Source organism: Coenobita brevimanus, chromosome 62, assembly GCF_032717465.1.
Source record: "Coenobita brevimanus isolate Jiangsu-jjx chromosome 62, ASM3271746v2, whole genome shotgun sequence".
NCBI classification, from domain to species: domain Eukaryota; kingdom Metazoa; phylum Arthropoda; class Malacostraca; order Decapoda; family Coenobitidae; genus Coenobita; species Coenobita brevimanus.
Window position 1 is genome coordinate 22186204 of NC_137015.1, and position 17673 is coordinate 22203876.

Below are 17673 nucleotides of genomic sequence, written 5' to 3' on the forward strand. Positions count from 1 at the left end.
TCATTCTCTTCTATACCAGTGATTACTATTGATTTGTTTATCTCTACTGAATCTCTGACTAACTTTGGATTGTTTTGGATTATTCTTTTCACCTCCTTTTTAATGCTTTTTTCCTCCACCCTTGTTTCTAAGTCTTTCTTTACTTTCACCATTTCTGCATACGTGGTTTCTACATCATTTTTGAAGCTTTGCACAGCTTCATTTACTTGTGTTATCTTCTCCTCAATATCACTGCTCTGGTCAATAAGACTGCTAACTTGCCTAATTGTCTCTGTGTCATTTTTGAACTCTTCCATAACACTCTCGTGATTGACTACTGTACTTGCCATTTCACTAATATTCTTCCTAAGTGTACTCAATTCCACGGTTAGTTCACTGATGTTTGTGTCTTTCTTATTGGCCTCCCTTCCTAGTTTTTCTATTTCTTCCTTTTGCAAGTGCATCTGCTTCTTTATTTCATCAATTTCATTTTTGAAAGCCATTTCTAGTTTTTTACACATTCAACCAGTCTATTGTGGGTCTCTACTTCAACCAGTTCTTGGTAGAAATCATCATTTTGCTTTTTACCTTTATCCCTTTTCTTTTCCAAATTTGTTTTACTGAAGTATGTATCCATTTTGCAATACTTAAAGTGCAAAGCATATACTTACAATCTCCGTCTTGTTGTAAACAAACCTCAGAGATGACTCAGCGTATTCTTTCGTCTTGGTTCTATTTCCTGTTTTTACAAGTCTTGTTGAAACTTATTATTTTTTTTCCTTTTTATAATGGACAATCATTTAGTCTAACCTGGTACTGAGCTTGACTCATACAAAGATACTATTTAGGTAATGCCACTGGCCGTGATTGGTACGGAGCGCCGGTGTCACACGTCCACCTAGCTTGAATCCCTGTGTGTGTGTGTGTATGTATGTATGTATGTATGTATTTATGTATGTATGTATTGATGTATGTATGTATTTACTTAGTTATGATATGCAGGAAATGAGCTACTCTCGTGGTATCCTGTCTCTGTGTCTCAACAAGTCAAACTTTGCTTTAAAGTCATTTAAGTCTTTGGACTGGATGATGTCTTTGTCCAGATTATTCCACAGGTTAATGCATCTATATGGAAAACAGTATTTCTTGATATCCTTCAAGCAACTTCTCTTTTTCAGTTTCTTTCCATGTCCTCTTGTTGCTCCCCAATCCTATTGAAACAGATCCTCTTTGTCTGTTTTGTCTACTCCCATCATGGTCCTGAAGTCTGCAAGCATGTCACCCTTTTCTCTTCTTTCTTCTAAGGAAGGCAGACCCATCATTTCTAGTCTTTCCATGTACGATAGATCTGCCAGGTTGGGGACCATCTTGGCTGTTGTTCTTTGTATTTATCGATCTTGTTCATATCTTTCTTTTTATATGGGGACCACACCATTGCCACATATTCCATCTTTCTTTTTATGTGGGGACCACACCATTGCCACATATTCCAGCCTGGGGTGGATCTTAGACACTAAAAATTTTTTCATTGTCTCCTCATCCATATACTGATAAACCACTCATGTTCCAATTTTTTCATCATCTCATCTATGTGTTGATAAGCCACTCATGTTTCAAGTTTTTCGTCATCTCCTCATCTGTATATTGATAAGCCACTCATGTTTGTCAAGAGCCTGTATGTTACTCTGACAATCTTGTTATTGTGTTTTTTGGGTGACAAAGTATCCTGGACCAACACTCCCATACTCCTCTCTTCTCTTGCTCTTGTGATTGGTTCCTTTCCCTTCAGATAATTCAGTGATGTTCTCTTGGTACTTTTATCTATCTATTCTATCTATCTATTGCCAGACACCTCAATCCTGTTTGGGGTGGCCACAAACAAATCGCCTCCACGTCGTCCTGTCCCCCGCCATTTCACTGCCCTGCTCCCAACTCACACCCCCCTCTCTCATATACCTCTCCACCCCATCCCTCCATCTCATCCTCGGCCTCCCCCTCCCTCTTCCCCCCTCCACCTCACTCACATACACTCTCTTCGTCAGTCTTTCACCCTCCATCCTCTCCACATGGCCAAACTACCTCAGTGTGTTCCTCATAACACTTCCTATCACATCCACATCCACACCACAAGGCTTTTTTATATCCTCATTCGTCAGCCTGTCTCTCCATGTGACTCCACAGGCTCCTCTTAAATAACTCATTTCCACTGCTCTCACTCTTGACTTGTGTCCTCCCAACAACGTCCAAGCTTCACTTCCATACGTTAGAGTTGGTATCACAATACTGTCATGTAGTAACTTTTTCACTTCCATGCACACTTCCCTGTTTCTTATCACTGTTATCCATTTCCAATAATTTGCATTTTTTTTTTTTTACACAGAATTTCATCTCCCATACACTGCTCCAATCATAAATTCTGTCCAGATCTTCCTTCAGCATTATACAGTCCTCTTTAACTTCTACTCTCTTCATGATCTTTGCTTCGTATGCAAACAGAGTTTCATAATTGGTCACTCCATTCACCATATTATTTACGTAAATCAGGAGCATTATGGGCATTAGCACTGAGCCCTGTGGGACTCCACTTGTTACTTCCCTCCACCCTAACATCCTGTCCTTTACTACTTTCTTCATCTGTCTGTCTCTCATGAAGTCATTCATCCACTCCAAGAGGTTCCCCTTCATTCTTCCTATGTGCTCCAATTTCCACATTAGTGGCTTACTGGTACCTTTTCAAAAGCTTTCTCCGGATCTAAATGCACACAATCCACCCACCTATCTCTCTCTTGTAGCATGTCAATCGCCCTTGAGTTTAAGCTCTACAGATTAGAGACACATGACCTCCCAATGCTGAATCCAGACTGACTGACTTGCCAGAATGTCCATCTCCTTCAGACATTTTATCCATCTGTCTTTCAGGATTCTCTCGCACAATTTTGTGACCAAGCTGGTCAGGGACACTGATCTATAATTCGAGGTTCTTCCTTTTTCGTTCCTTTGTAAATTGGCCTCACACTGGCCCTCTTCCATTCCCGAGGCACTTTCCCTGCGTCCAGGGAACACACAGTTAAACCGTGAATCTTATTCGTCAATTGATCTCTTCATACCTTTAGTATCCAATCAGAGATTCTGTCAGACCCTGGGGCCTTCTTTATGTCCTGACTTTCCAGTAATTTTTACACTTCCTGTACTTACCCTTTTATATCTTTTAACACTACATTTCTAGTCACTCACACCCCCTCCACAAAATGAGTTTCTTTACTGTAAACCCATTGGAAACTTTTGTTCATTATTTCATCATGCATTATTGGATCTTTGTAGTCCTTTCCTTCTTCTCTCAGCTTTCTGATTCCCTGTGTTTCGGTTTGCAGATAATAAACCTATAAAACAAGTTAGGGTCTTCCTTACATTTGTTAGTTATACCTCTTTCAAAGTTTCTTTCTTCCTCTCTACATGTTCTTGTACATTGATTTCTGGTTCTTTTATATTCTTCCATTGTTCTATATTTAGCTTTCTTTTTTCATTTGCTCCATGCTGCATCCCTTTCACTTTTTGCCACCATACACTTTTTGTTGGACCAGTCCTTTTTCCAGTTCTGTTTCTCACTTACTCTTGGCACATATTTTTCCACAGTCAGGTTATAAAAGTGTAGAAAGATATCCCACTTCTGTGCCCCTCTTGATTCTCTGAATTCTCTCAGATCTGCTTTGAAAAATTTCCTCAAACTTTTAAAGATTGCTTTTCCAAAATTGTATCTTCCATGCCTGTATAGCTCATCTCTTGGTGCCACAGTCCCTTCTATCATTTGGAGCTCAGTCTCTACTTGATCACTTTTTCTTATAGGTCACAGACATTTCAGAGATCCAATTACGTCCGGTTCTTTGGTTAGCAGCAAATCTAGTCTTGCTTTTATGTCATCATTTCTAAATCTAAATCTTGTCTCTTCTTTGACCCACTGGGTCATTACATAATTCATTCCTATATTTAACAGTAGTGCCCCACGAGTCTTCACTACCACCTGAGTCCCACTCCTCCCAGTTCACTTCTTTATAATTAAAATCTTCCACCAGGATTGTATTGCTGCTTTTGTCATTTACTTGCTATAGGTATCTAACCATGACTGGCAACATCTGCTATTCATCCTCATTCCATGCCCTTGTTATAGGGGAGACGTGCTATTTTGGTCTCTCCTGCCTTTCCCTCTGGTTTCTAGTTTCATATATATCACTTCTGCCCTACCTTCTACCAGTTCTACAATATCCACATTTATGCTGTTCACTGCTATCATCACTCCTCCTACCATTTTTTCTTTTCAGTCTTATCTCCATAGCTTGTATTTACCATCTCCCATTTGGAAATCAATATCTTGTCTTAACTTAGTCTTGACAAAGCACATAATATCTGGCTCATTTACCCTTAAGAAATCGTTGATTTCTAGCTATCTATCTATCTATTGCCAGACGCCTCAATCCCGTTTGGGGTGGCCACAAACAAATCGCCTCCAAGTCGCCCTGTCCCCCGCCATTTCACTCCCCTCTCTCATATACCTCTCCACCCCATCCCTCCATCTCATCCTCGGCCTCCCCCTCCCTCTTTCCCCCTCCACCTCACTCACATACACTCTCTTCGTCAGTCTTTCACCCTCCATCCTCTCCACATGGCCAAACCACCTCAGTGTGTTCCTCATAACGCTTCCTATCACATCCACATCAACACCACAACGCTCCTTTATATCCTCATTCGTCAGCCTGTCTCTCCATGTGACTCCACAGGCTCCTCTTAAATAACTCATTTCCACTGCTCTCACTCTTGACTTGTGTCCTTCCAACAACATCCAAGCTTCACTTCTGTACGTTAGAGTTGGTATCACAATACTGTCATGTAGTAACTTTTTCACTTCCATGCTCACTTCCCTGTTTCTTATCACTGCTTTCAAGGAACCAGCAACCTTTCTTCCCTGCTGTACCCTTTCAAGCACTTCACCCTCCAAACCTCCATCCTTACTCATCACACTACCCAAGTACTTAAACGTACTCACACTTTCCAATTCCTCACCATCCAACCTCGCTTTACATTCACTGACTTCACCTCTCTCAAAGACCATCACTTTACTCTTCCCTACATTCACCTTTAGATTCCGTTTCTTACACACTCTCCCAAACTCATCCACCAAGCCTTGCAGCTCTCCTTCGTCTTCACTCAACAACACAGTATCATCTGCAAACAACAGTACAGGGAGTTTCCAAACACTATCCTCTCTCACCATGGCCACTCCAACATCCACTACCCTACCTTGTACCTCTTTTATTACCCCATCCATGTACAGATTGAACAACCATGGAGACATGACACATCCCTGTTTCAACCCAACCTTCAAAGAGAAAAATTCACTTAGATCACCATCCACACGCACTGCAGCCTTCGCACCATCGTACATACTCTTCACAGCGTTCAACAACTTTCCATCTACTCCATATATTCTTAACACTTTCCACAATCCTTGTCTATCCACCCTGTCATATGCTTTCTCCAAATCCATGAATGCCGCATACAACTTCTTTCCCTTCTCTAGAAACTTTTCCACTAAAGATCTGAGAATGAATATCTGATCTACACAACCTCTTCCCTTCCTAAAGCCTCCCTGTTCTTCTCCAACTAATTTCTCTGTTCTTTCTCTAACTCTGTCAATAAGTATCCTACCATACACTTTTCCTATTATACTAAGAAGACAAATGCCCTTATGATTACCACACACTTCTTTTTCCCCTTTTCCTTTGTACAAGGGAATAATTATACCTGACTTCCAATCCTCCGGGACTCTACCTTCCTCCCAGGCCAATCTGCACATCTTCCACATCCATTCTACCACTATCTCTCCCCCATGCTTCAGCATTTCACCACACACTCCATCAATTCCTGGGGCTTTCCCCAATTTAACTTTCTTCATTGCTTCCACAACTTCTGTCCTACTGATTTCTTCCTGTCTTCTCACCTCCCTCCTTCTCCCAGCCATTCCCCAGCCACTTATACTCGCATTACTTCCATCCTCTACGTTCAACAATTCCTTAAAGTGTTCTCTCCATCTGCTCACTTTTTCTCCCTTCCCCACTAGTAATCTACCATTTTTATCTTTCACTCCCCTGCTAACTTCACTTCCACCCTGTCTTACTCTTTTCACCTCTCTCCAGAACATTTTCTTACAGTCCCTCCACTTTACACTCAAATTTCTTCCAAATTCCTCATCCACTCTCTTCTTACTCTCTCTTACTAATCTTTTCACCTCTCTCTTCCTTTCTACATATAACTCTCTCTTCCGCCTCTCAACCTCTTCCACGCCCCTATTTCTCATCCATTCATTGTATGCTTTCTTCTTTTGTGCCACAGCCTGTTTCACCTCTTCAGTCCACCACGCTGTTCCTTGCACCCCCCTCCGTCTTCTCTTCCTTCCACACACCACATCACATGCTGCACATATTTCTTCTGTAAATATTCTGCACACACCTTCCACGTCTCCCATCTGCTCCAATTCATATTTGCCCAATCGTTCCTCCACTTCTCTCTTATACTCTGCCTTTTTCTCATCCTCCTGTAGCCTTTCCACTCTCCTTGCAACTACTCCTTCCTCTCGTCTTTCCCTTCTTCTATTCCTCCAACTTTCTTGTACTTTAATTCTGGCCATCACCAAGTAGTGGTCAGAAAGTCCACTCCCCCAATCTCTATACACTCTTGCATCCATTACACATCTTCGCATCCTTTCATCCACACACACATAATCAATCATTGCCTTCCTTTCATTCAGTTCACCACCCACCCTTCTCATCACTCGCCATGTATACCTGTGAATTATTTTATGCCTGAAGAGGGTATTGGCTATCACCAACCCCCTCCCAGCACAAATGTCCACTAACGCACTCCCATTCTCATCTATCTCAGCAGGCACACCCCACTCACCAACTATTCCATCCACCTTCACATTCCCAACTTTACCATTCATATCACCAATCAAAAACACTCTCTCATTCCTTCCAAACTTTTCCATGCACACTTCTACATTTGTCCAGAACTCTTCTCTCACTCTTCTAGCACGATCTTGCGTTGGCGCATACACACACACAATCGCCCACATTTGTATTCCAACTTTCAACTTTACCCACACAATCCTTGACCCAACTGATCCATACTGTCTTATGCTCCTCTTCCATCTTTTACTCACAACTATACATACTCCTTCCTTTGCCCTCTCATTCTCACCTACTCCTGCACATATACCCCATCCTTGCCTAAATTAAACCATCTACGTTAGTATATGCCACTTTCAATCTTTTTATGTTTTGTTTCGTTTGCTTTGTTTTTGAAGGATCCAACATGCCTGCATGCGTCAGCCTGAGTCACCTGATGGCAGCTTTCCATGCTGCTTGATCTCTGGCAGTTTCCCTGTTCAGTCCCTTATTTCTGAGGTCACACTCAATGACCTCATCCCAAATCTTTTTCGGTCTGCCTCTCGCAACTCTACCCCTGACATTAACACTTTTCACTTTCTGCACCCAGTTATCATCCCCCATCCTCTCCACATGGCCAAACCATCTCAGTCTACCTCTCCTCATCACAATACCAATACACCTGACTCCCATCCTACCCCTCAACTCATCCATTGTAAACCTAGCCCCTCCCCACACACACACACCTCAGACTCAGGGACGCACTGTCCCTCCACCTAATCATTGCCATTTCTGTACATTTGAGCCTGTGAATATCCTATTCCTTTACTGCCCAGGTCTCACTACCGTACAGCATTACACTCCTAACACATGCCTCATACAGAGATCCTTTAGCACCAAGAGAGAGCCCTCTCAATGTCAGGAGAGGCAACAGCTCCCTGAACTTCTTCAAACCACTTCTCACTCCAGCCAACAAGCTAGCTGTAGCCCCACTTCCAGCACATAACATGCCTCCCAAATAACAAAACTCTTCCACACACTCAAGAGACTCATCAACAAGTTCAATCTTTTCACTCCTGACGATCTCCACCTGCTGTCCTCGACACACTGCACTCATGAAATCAGCATTATCTTGCAGTCTACCTTTAATACCACAACATCTTTTATGCACACACTTATCACGGACACTGCACAAGATGGAATTACTTCCCACGCCCTTGTAGCAAATCACACATGGCCACTCTCCTTCTTCTTTGACAGTATTGCCACCAGTCCTAGATACCATCACTTTGGTTTTATCTGCATATACTCTTAAGCCCTTAAAGCCTATACCATCTCTACACATCCTAAATGTTTCCTCCAACTCCCTTTCATTTTCAGCAATCAACACCAAATCAGCAGCATACAACATCTCCCATGGGAGTTCATTTCTGAAGTCACGTGAATGGGGCTTCAAGTATTGTGATAAACAACAAGGTGCTCAAAACTGACCCCCAGTGCACACCAACATTCACGGAAAACTCATCACTTAATCTCCATTTGCCCTTACCTGGGTGCGAGGACCCTCATACTTGGCTGTAACAACCCTAATCAGCCACTCCTTGATCCCAAGCTTTCTCATTGCCCACTTCACCACCTCTCCAGGGTCTCTGTCAAAGGCCTTCTCCAAGTCAGCAGAAACAAAGAACAGTTCCCTTTTCATTCCTATTTATTTTTCAAGAAACTGTCGAACAATGAATCTGGAATCAGTGGTCCCTTTGCCTGTCATAAACCCAAACTGCATCTCATCAGTATTCACTCTTTCTCTAATCATATTTTCTAGAACTCTTTCCATTACCTTCATTATCTGGTCTAAAAGCTTTATACCTTTATAGTTTCCTCTTTCAGTGGCATCACCTATCCCCTTGTACACTTTTACAATTACATTCTTCAGCCAATCATCTGGGACACAACACTCATATATAATCATATTTATCAGGTCAGTGACTAACCTCACTCCTATATCTCCTGAGGCTTTCAACATTTTAGCAGTCAACCCAGACAGACCTGCTGCCTTCCCCACCTGCATCCTGCCTATTGCCCTGCTCACAGTAGCAGTCAGTCAAAGGCCAACGGCCAGACACTGCATCTGCTGGCTCCAAACCTTCCCCTTCCCAGTCAAACTCCTCTTTCAACAACCAGCTGTAATGTTTTCTCCATGCATCTTCAGTATCCCCATTGTTCACCACTACCCTTCCTTCATCATTCTTCACACACTGCTCACCTGTGATATCCCTATTCTCCCTCTTTATCAGATTTTCCACCTTAAATATCATAGTCTTCCATTCCATACAATTTAGGTTATCAAGTAAACGCCTCTGTGACTCAGGCTTTGCCCTGTAAACCTATTTTCTAGCCCTATGCTTGGCAACCAAGTATTCCTCTTTGTTATCACCCTTCTTCCATTCCCAGAAAAGCCTTCTTTTCTCCTTAACTGCAGCTTCTACACCCTCATCTCACCACCATATTACTTTATGTCTTGGGGGGACCGTTGTCCATCCACGCACTGAATCAGTAACTTTCAGAAGGTTGCTCTTAAGGGCTTTGTACTATTCATTAGCACTTCTCTCAGTGTCTCGCTGTTCAGTCACCATTCTCTTCATCTTGCTATAGAAGGCATCCCATACTTCTTGGTTTTTCATCTTCTATACATAGGTCCTATTTTTCATCACCCACACATTCAGCACCATGTCACATATCAGTAACCTGTGTTGCTGCACACACTCATCATTCCCTATAATTTTAACATCTTTCACTAACCTCCTATCAGCCCTCCTGACCAGGAAATTGTCTATCTGGCTGCTATTTTCCCCAGACTCGTATGTAATCAACCTACTTTCTCTTTTGCTAAAATATGTGTTGCACATAGTCATGTTCATTGCCTTCCCAAACTGGAGTATCCTTTCCCCTTCCTCATTTCTTGTACCACATGCACATCCCCCATGTATTCCTTCATATCCTTGCACAGCATCACCTACATGACCATTTAAATCCCCTCCCAAGCTACAATCTCATCATCTCTCATACCACTTACTAAACTTATTGAGTCATCCAGAAATCTATCTTTCTCTACGTTATCCAAGCCTGCCTGTGGAGCATACGCCGGTATAAATGCAGGTATAATCCTACGGAACTTAATTTTCGCTACTATTTTCCTATTACTTACTCCTATGACACCCATTTCTCCTTAACCAACACACCTACACCACCATATCCATCTGTCCTACCCTGCCAAAACAAGTTTTAACCCGCCGCATCCCGGCCAATTTTTCACCAGTGACCCCCCCCAGTCCCCGCAGATTTTGGAAAAGTTTTTTCTTTTTGGCTAAAACCTCCACTTTTTATCAGAAACATTGAAAATTCAGAGAGAAAGTGCTCAGTTGAGTTTAGAAATACAGTAGAAGTAACAGTACCTTCACCTAGGTACCGTGTTCTCTCAGGCCAGGCTCCAGAGAAAACATTTTCTATGGGCGGGGTAACTATTCCAGACCATTCATAGTTGGTTAGATATTTAATTATTTGGTACGAATTTATATGTAGTACTAGAGCATATTGGTTTTCAGACAATAAAATAGGCAGTATAAGCATTGTTCACTCACCAAACACATCAACATACGGCATCTTCTTTTACTATGTTACCACCTCATCACTTCAGCTTCTTTCTTCCTCTTGCTTGTTTCTTCCCTTGTCCTCTGCCCCAGTAATCACTTTCGCCTTGAATTTTGTCATTGGAGAGACTGTGGTGCGACATGTCTTTACTGGCCAGGTCACTGCCAACAGGTGAGTTGCCAAGAAAATGGCGTTTGGGGGGGAGGGGAGGTCAGGCATTATCACCACCTGGCATTGGGTAGAGGAAGGTCTCCCACATATGCTTACCAAAAATCACCCTTGAAACTTTTAAAATGTGCAAATGACGGACCACCCAATTGCAAAATGTATGGATATGTTGTCTGGTGTCACTGTGACAAAACATGGCAAAGTATCTATACGTCGTCGGGACGCCTCGGGTTAATAACAGCCTCTCACCAATCATTCTGGCTGATCCTCCCCTGTACTGGACTTCCTACACACATACCACATTGACCCACCTCCTACTCAATGCTCCAACCACCTCCCCTGCACTCTCTCTCAAACTCTTTCCATGACACCACTCTGATCTCCCCGGGTGATTTAGTGTCCTCAGGCATGCTTTGAATTTCATTCTTAAATTAAGTCATAATCAGTAAAATAATAAATGGAAGAGACATGCCACAGGCCCCACCCACTGCACAGCCCCAGGTCCAGGCAATGGATCTGGAATCCTTAGCCCACCAGCCTTGACCAGTGGCTGAGGTAGTGGCCTCAGGGCATCCTGCCAGGACAGCTACAGGGACACCTTCCAAGTGCGCCTTGGCACTGTAACTGCCCCGCCATTGCACACCTATTGATAGGGCAGCCTCCTGGGGCACTACTCCGAGGTTCAGGCCCCTCCCTATTGGGTGTAAGCAGCAGCCTTGGAACTGCAGTGTCATGTACCCTGTAGCACAGGTTCGACCTCCATCTCACCACGGCCCCACTATCTGTGCTGGTGGAGCCCTTGCCACACCTCCCCACAAAAGGTCTACCACTAGATAGCGGGGACAAAGTTTTCTGTCCGGATGTCCCTGCTGGTGTCAACCCCCGTGAAGTAGTGGGTTATATTGTGTTATATGTGAAGCGCATGTCGTGTAGTGTATGAGATACAGGAAGTGTTTAGGAGAGTATGGTGGTCTACTCTCCATGTTGGTGTCACAATGAAAAGGTCAGCAAAGGGGGATGGTTAGACAGTTAGTGAAATAGGAGCTCCACTCTCCCTATCTCCAACATTCCCATTCCCTTCGGGAGTACCACTCTAATCAGCTGGTGCTACTTTTTCATTTTTGTTGTTATTTTCATAGGCTCCAACATGCTTGCATGCATCGGTCTTGGTCACCTGATGGCTGCTGTCTGTGCTGCTCGATCTCTGGCATCTTCCCTATTTAGTCCCTTAACCCTTACGTCACACACAAGTACCTCGTCCCAGGTCTTTCTGGGTTTACCTCTCGCTACCCTACCCCAAACATGAACGTTTTTCACTTTCTGCACCCAGTTGTCAACTCCCATCCTCCCCACATGCCTAAACCATATCAATCTTCCTCCCCTCATCACAACTCCAATACACTCGACTCTCATCCTACCTCTTAACTCTTCCATTGTAAATCTAGCTCCCGCAATCCTTGCACTCAAGGACACAATGCACATCCACCTAATCATTGTCATTTCCGTACATTTTAACCTGCAAATATCCTCTTCCTTTACTGCCCAGGTCTCACTACCATACAGCGTTACACCCCTAACACATGCCGCATACAAATATCCCTCACCACGGAGGGAGAACCCTGTCAGTGTCAAGAGAGGCAACAGCTTCCTGAATTTCTTCCAACCACTCCTCACTCTAGCCACAGAGCTAACTCCTGCCCCACCTCCAGCTTATAACATGTCTCCCAAATAACAGAACCACACACTCAAGAGATTCACAAGCAAGTTCAATCCTTTCACACCTGGCAATATCCATGTGCTCTCCCCGACACACCAGACACATGAAATCAGCATTATCTTGCAGTCTACCTTTAATACCACTACATCTCTTACGCACTTACTTATCACAAATACTGCACAAAAAGGAATTACCTCCCACACCCTTGTGGCAAACAGCACATGCCACTCTTCCTCTTCTTTGACAGCCCTAGATACCTTCATTTTTTTTTTTTTTTTAAATCTGCATTTACTCTTAAGCCCTTGTGCCCCATACCATCTCTCCACTTCCTAAATCTTTCATCCACCACCCTTTCATTCTCTGAACCAAATCAGCAAACAACATCTCCCACGGGTGTCCATTTCTAAAGTCACGTGAGAGGACTTCAAATACCATGATAAACTACATAGGGCTCAAGACTGACCCCTGATGCACACCAACACATGGAAAATTCATCACTCAAATATCCATTGACCCTTACCTGGGTGTGAGCACCCACATACATGGCCATAACAACCCAAACCAGCCACTCCTCGATCCAAGGCTTTCTTATTGCCCATTTTACCACCTTTCAGGGGACTCTGTCAGTGGCCTTCTCCAAATCAACAAAAACAAAGTACAGTTCCCTTTTCATTCCTATATATTTTTCCTGAAACAACCATACAATGAATCTGGCATCAATGGTCCCTTTGCCTGTCATAAACCCAAACTGTATCTTATCAATATTACTCTTTCTCTAATCATATCTTCCAGAACTCACTCCATTACCTTCATTATCTGGTCTAAAAGCGTTATGCCTTTTCCTCTTTCCATGGCAACACCCTTCCCCTTGTACACTTTTACAATTACACTTTTCAGCCAATCATGTGGAACAACACACTCGTTCATAATTTTATTTATCATCAGTGACCAACCCCACACATATATCTCCCCAAACTGCATCTCGTCAATATTCACACTTTCTTTATCCATACCATCTAGAACTCTCTCCATTACCTTCATTATCTGGTCTAAAAGCATTATGCCTGTTTAATTTCCTCTTCCCACGGTATCACCCTTTCTCTTTTACAGATTTACAATTACACTTGCAGCTAATCATCTGGGACAACACACTTATATATAATCGTATTTATCAGGTCAGTGACTAACATCACTCTCATATTTTCAACATTTTAGCAGTCAACCCAGACACACCTGCTGTCTTCTCGACCTGCATCTTGTCTTTTGCCCTGCTCTCACTAGCAGCATCAATCAAAGGCCAAGGGCCAAACACTGGAATTGCTGGCTCCAAACCTTCCCTGTCCCAGTCAAACCCCTCATTCAACAGCCAGCTGTAATGCTATCTCTTTTGTTTTGTTTAGTTTTTGAAGGCACCAACATGCCAGCATGCATCGGCCTTGGTCACTTAATGGCGGCTCTCCATACTGCTCGATCTCTGGCAGCCTCCCTGTTCAGTCCCTTAACCCTGAGTTCACACTTAATGACCTCGTCCTAGGTCTTTTTTTTGGTCTACCCCTCACAACCCCACCCCTCATATTAATGCTTCTCACTTTCTGCACCCAATTATCATCTCCCATTCTCTCTATATGCCCAGACCACCTCAATCTATCTCACCTCATCACATCACCAATACACTCCAGTCCCATCCTACCTCTCAGCTCTTCCATCTTAAACTTAGCCCCTCCAGGCCTTGCACTCAGGGACGCACTGTACATCCACCTAATCATTGTCATTTAATCACATTTGAGCCTGTGAATGTCCTGTTCCTTCATTGCTCAGGTCTCACTGCCTTACCACATTACACTCCTAACACATGCCTCATACAAAGATCCCTTAACATGTAGGAAGAGCCCGCTCAGTGTCAGGAGAGACAACAACTCCCTGAACTTCCAACCACTCCTCACCTTAGCCACAGAGCTAGCTCCATCCCCACCTCCAGCACATAACATGTCTCCCAAATAACAAAGTTCTTCTATGCACTGAAGAGACTCACTAGCAAGTTCAGTCCTTTCGTGCCTAACAATCTCCACCTGCTCTCCCCGACACACCGAACTCATGAAATGAGCATTATCTCACCATCTTCATCTAATACCACTACATCGCATATGTACTGACTTATCACAAACACTTGACAAATACTACACTTTTTTTTTTTTATTCCATCCTTCTCCCTCCCTCACTCTGTTGGTACTACTTTATTAATTTCTGATCCACAAATCTCCGATAGAGCCCTGTTCATCGGTCATTTTTTTCTCTTGGCTTCCATGACTAGCTCCATTGTTTTAGCTCTTTCTTATTCATTTACATCACTTCTTATCCATTCATTCTTGAACCCCTCTTTGTTTGCTAGTTTCCATGTCCTGTTAATGATCGCATTTGCCGTTACCAGAGACTGAAACATAACTTTTAGTGGTTGCATCCCTCCCTCCCTCGTATTTTCCCAGCCTAAGGACCTCTTCAATCTCTTTATGAGCTTCGTTGTTACCCTCCATAACTGTTGATGCTATCTCCTTAGCCCTTCTCAGTTCTTCTCTTTCCCTTTTGATCCTGTTGACATAGGTTTTTCTTTCAATCTTGAAATCATCACACATTTTTTCTTGTCTGCAACATCCCTGACTAGAGATTCTCTACTTTTTAATACCTTAACCACTGTCTTCTCTACCTTTTCCTGGTTCTCCTCTCTCTGTTGTTCTAAAATCTCCTTTAGATTTATTTTTCCTTCCTCCTGAGTTTTCTTATCCCTTGTTTTCTTCCTTTATTTCCTTAATATGTTCAGCTTGCATCCTTGTTTATGGTTCAAACTCATCATGCTAACTTTCGTCTTGTCCCTTTCGTCTTCCAGCCCCTTATTTTCCCTCGAGCTGTTTTATTTAATTTGAGGTTGAGTCATTGCTCACTTTTAATTCTTTTACTCGTCTCTCTTGCTCAGCACTGCATGGCAGACACTCTCTAGTTTTTCACTACGTATGTGTATGTATGTATATGTGTATGTAAGTATGTATATAAGTATGTATGTATGTATGTACTTGTATTTGTTTGTGTTTATGTCTGTGTGTGGCTGTGTGTGTATGCATGTCATGTTTGCATTGTTGGATTTATTCATTAGGTTCAACACTCTGATCCTCTCCAGTGCTGCAGTAGAATGACTGTTCTCAGTGGGAAAAAATGTCCATAAACCAAAACAAGCTGGACTGAGTGATGATCACTTCAAAATGGATGTACAGTACAGTATTTTCGATAGGAAATAAATAATAATAAAAAAATACGAAGGTTGTAAACAGGAATATGTGGAGAGTGGTGCATTGATGAGTGACAAATTTTTAAAGATGTAATACTTTTTAAAAGCTTTTATTTAAACCTTTAAGCCCCAACCATTCTCGTACTAATATTTTTGTATAGGTTTGGTCAAGGAAAGGCTCAAATAGTTAATTTAAAAATACCCCTAGGAAGTACAGATATCGCTACTGCTGGTACTTTTCAAAAGTTGTAATACTATTGCTGCCACCGGTACGGTTTTTGACTAGTACCGCTATTGCTACCACCCATTACTTTAAAAGTACTGCTTGCCCACCTCTAGAAAGGAATAAGGGTGAGGCAGTTGTGAGAACATGTAGCTTAGAGATGGTTCTATAATGATCATCCCCCTATGGTGTGGTGAGGGGAGAGTTTTTAAAATGGAATATGGTATTGAAGACAGTGATTATTGTGATATCATTAGGATTAAAATGTCGCAGAAGAACCTGAAAACAATTATGTACCATTTGATATGGGTAGCATAGTTTTAAATAATTGTCCTTCTTGTGAATCATAGGTTGATTACTTCAACAACTATCTGCGAGACCCAAAGCGACCTCAGCTACCAGAGTACCCTGGGAACAAACACGGGAGCCGTAAGGATGACCGACCTGACCCATACGTTGCTGCTTACCCACAGCACATTCCTGACAACAGGTGAGGAATATAATTTATTCCTTGAAGTAATGTTTTGTGTTATATTGATCAGTATTCATGCAGTGCTTTAGATAGTTTTCACCAGCTGCATTTTTGCTACTATAGTAGCCGCAGCGAGAAATGAACACTGTGGTGGGGCAGGCGGGATGACCGGGGATTCCCCCACTGCAGCCATATCCACATGTCACCGACCATCGGCCACCGCTGCAGCCCCGCTCCATGATCCTTACCCTGTGTCTCTGGCTTTCTCTTTCTCTCTCGGTTTCTATATAAACTGGTGTATTTCCGAAACTAATTATGAAATTATTATGACTTTTGTTCCACACCACCACTGAGGTAAAAATCAAGGAGAGTTTTCTGTATAAAGGTTTCCCCCCCCTCCTAAATGTGGCATATGACCGGGGGAGTGCGGCCTTGCTGATACCTCCGCCTGACCTATAATTATACACTCGCCAGAACTGACCTGCCCTCAGACAAGGGGGGGGAAACCTTTATACAGAAAACTCTCCTTGATTTTTACCTCAGTGGTGGTGTGGAACAAAAGTCATAATAATTTCATAATTAGTTTCGGAAATACACCAGTTTATATAGAAACCGAGAGAGAAAGAGAAAGCCAGAGAGACAGGGTAAGGATCATGGAGCGGGGCTGCAGTGGTGGCCGATGGTCGGTGACATCCTACCTCTATGGTCGGTGACATGTGGATATGGCTACAGTGGGGGAATCCCCAGTCATCCCGCCTGCCCCACCACAGCGTTCATTTCTCGCTGCGGCTACTATACCTGGCACACATACCCCCTTCCCTTTAGTATAGGGTACAGTATATACATGCACACGCATGCACTGGGGCAGTAAATCCAAGGATCATGTATAGTAATGTAGATGGGTTAATATATAAGAAAGGGAAAATTGGAGAGTATATAAATGAAAAAATGAAAAAATGAAATTGTTTGCTTGGTGGAGCCTAATTGCCCTGAGATGTTGATACAAAATTATTTGGGTAGAACAGTTATAATATTTGGAGGAATGATGGAGAAAGCAAGTTTGGGGGAGGTGTAATGATTTTAACCCATACCAACTTGAGAAAAAAATATATAGAATTGAAAATACCATGGCTGAACTTTTGGGAATGGAAACAGAGGACTGTTATGGAGAAAAAATAGTTGTAATAGTATTTTATATGTCCCCCCAAACTAGGGCATGGACAAAAGATTATGAGCAGTTAATATGAGAAT

The 17673-nt window shown here is 42.7% G+C and overlaps 1 protein-coding gene across 2 annotated transcripts in view; it reads left to right on the plus strand.

Annotated features, from left to right (window-relative positions):
- The window catches only part of Ars2 (arsenic resistance protein 2), an 842642-nt gene that overhangs the window by 723475 nt on the left and 101494 nt on the right, over positions 1-17673 (plus strand). For both annotated transcript variants that reach the window (XM_080275726.1, XM_080275727.1), the window contains one exon: positions 16301-16440. In XM_080275726.1, the coding sequence (XP_080131852.1) occupies positions 16301-16440 (140 nt within the window). The remainder of the gene's footprint in view (positions 1-16300; positions 16441-17673) is intronic.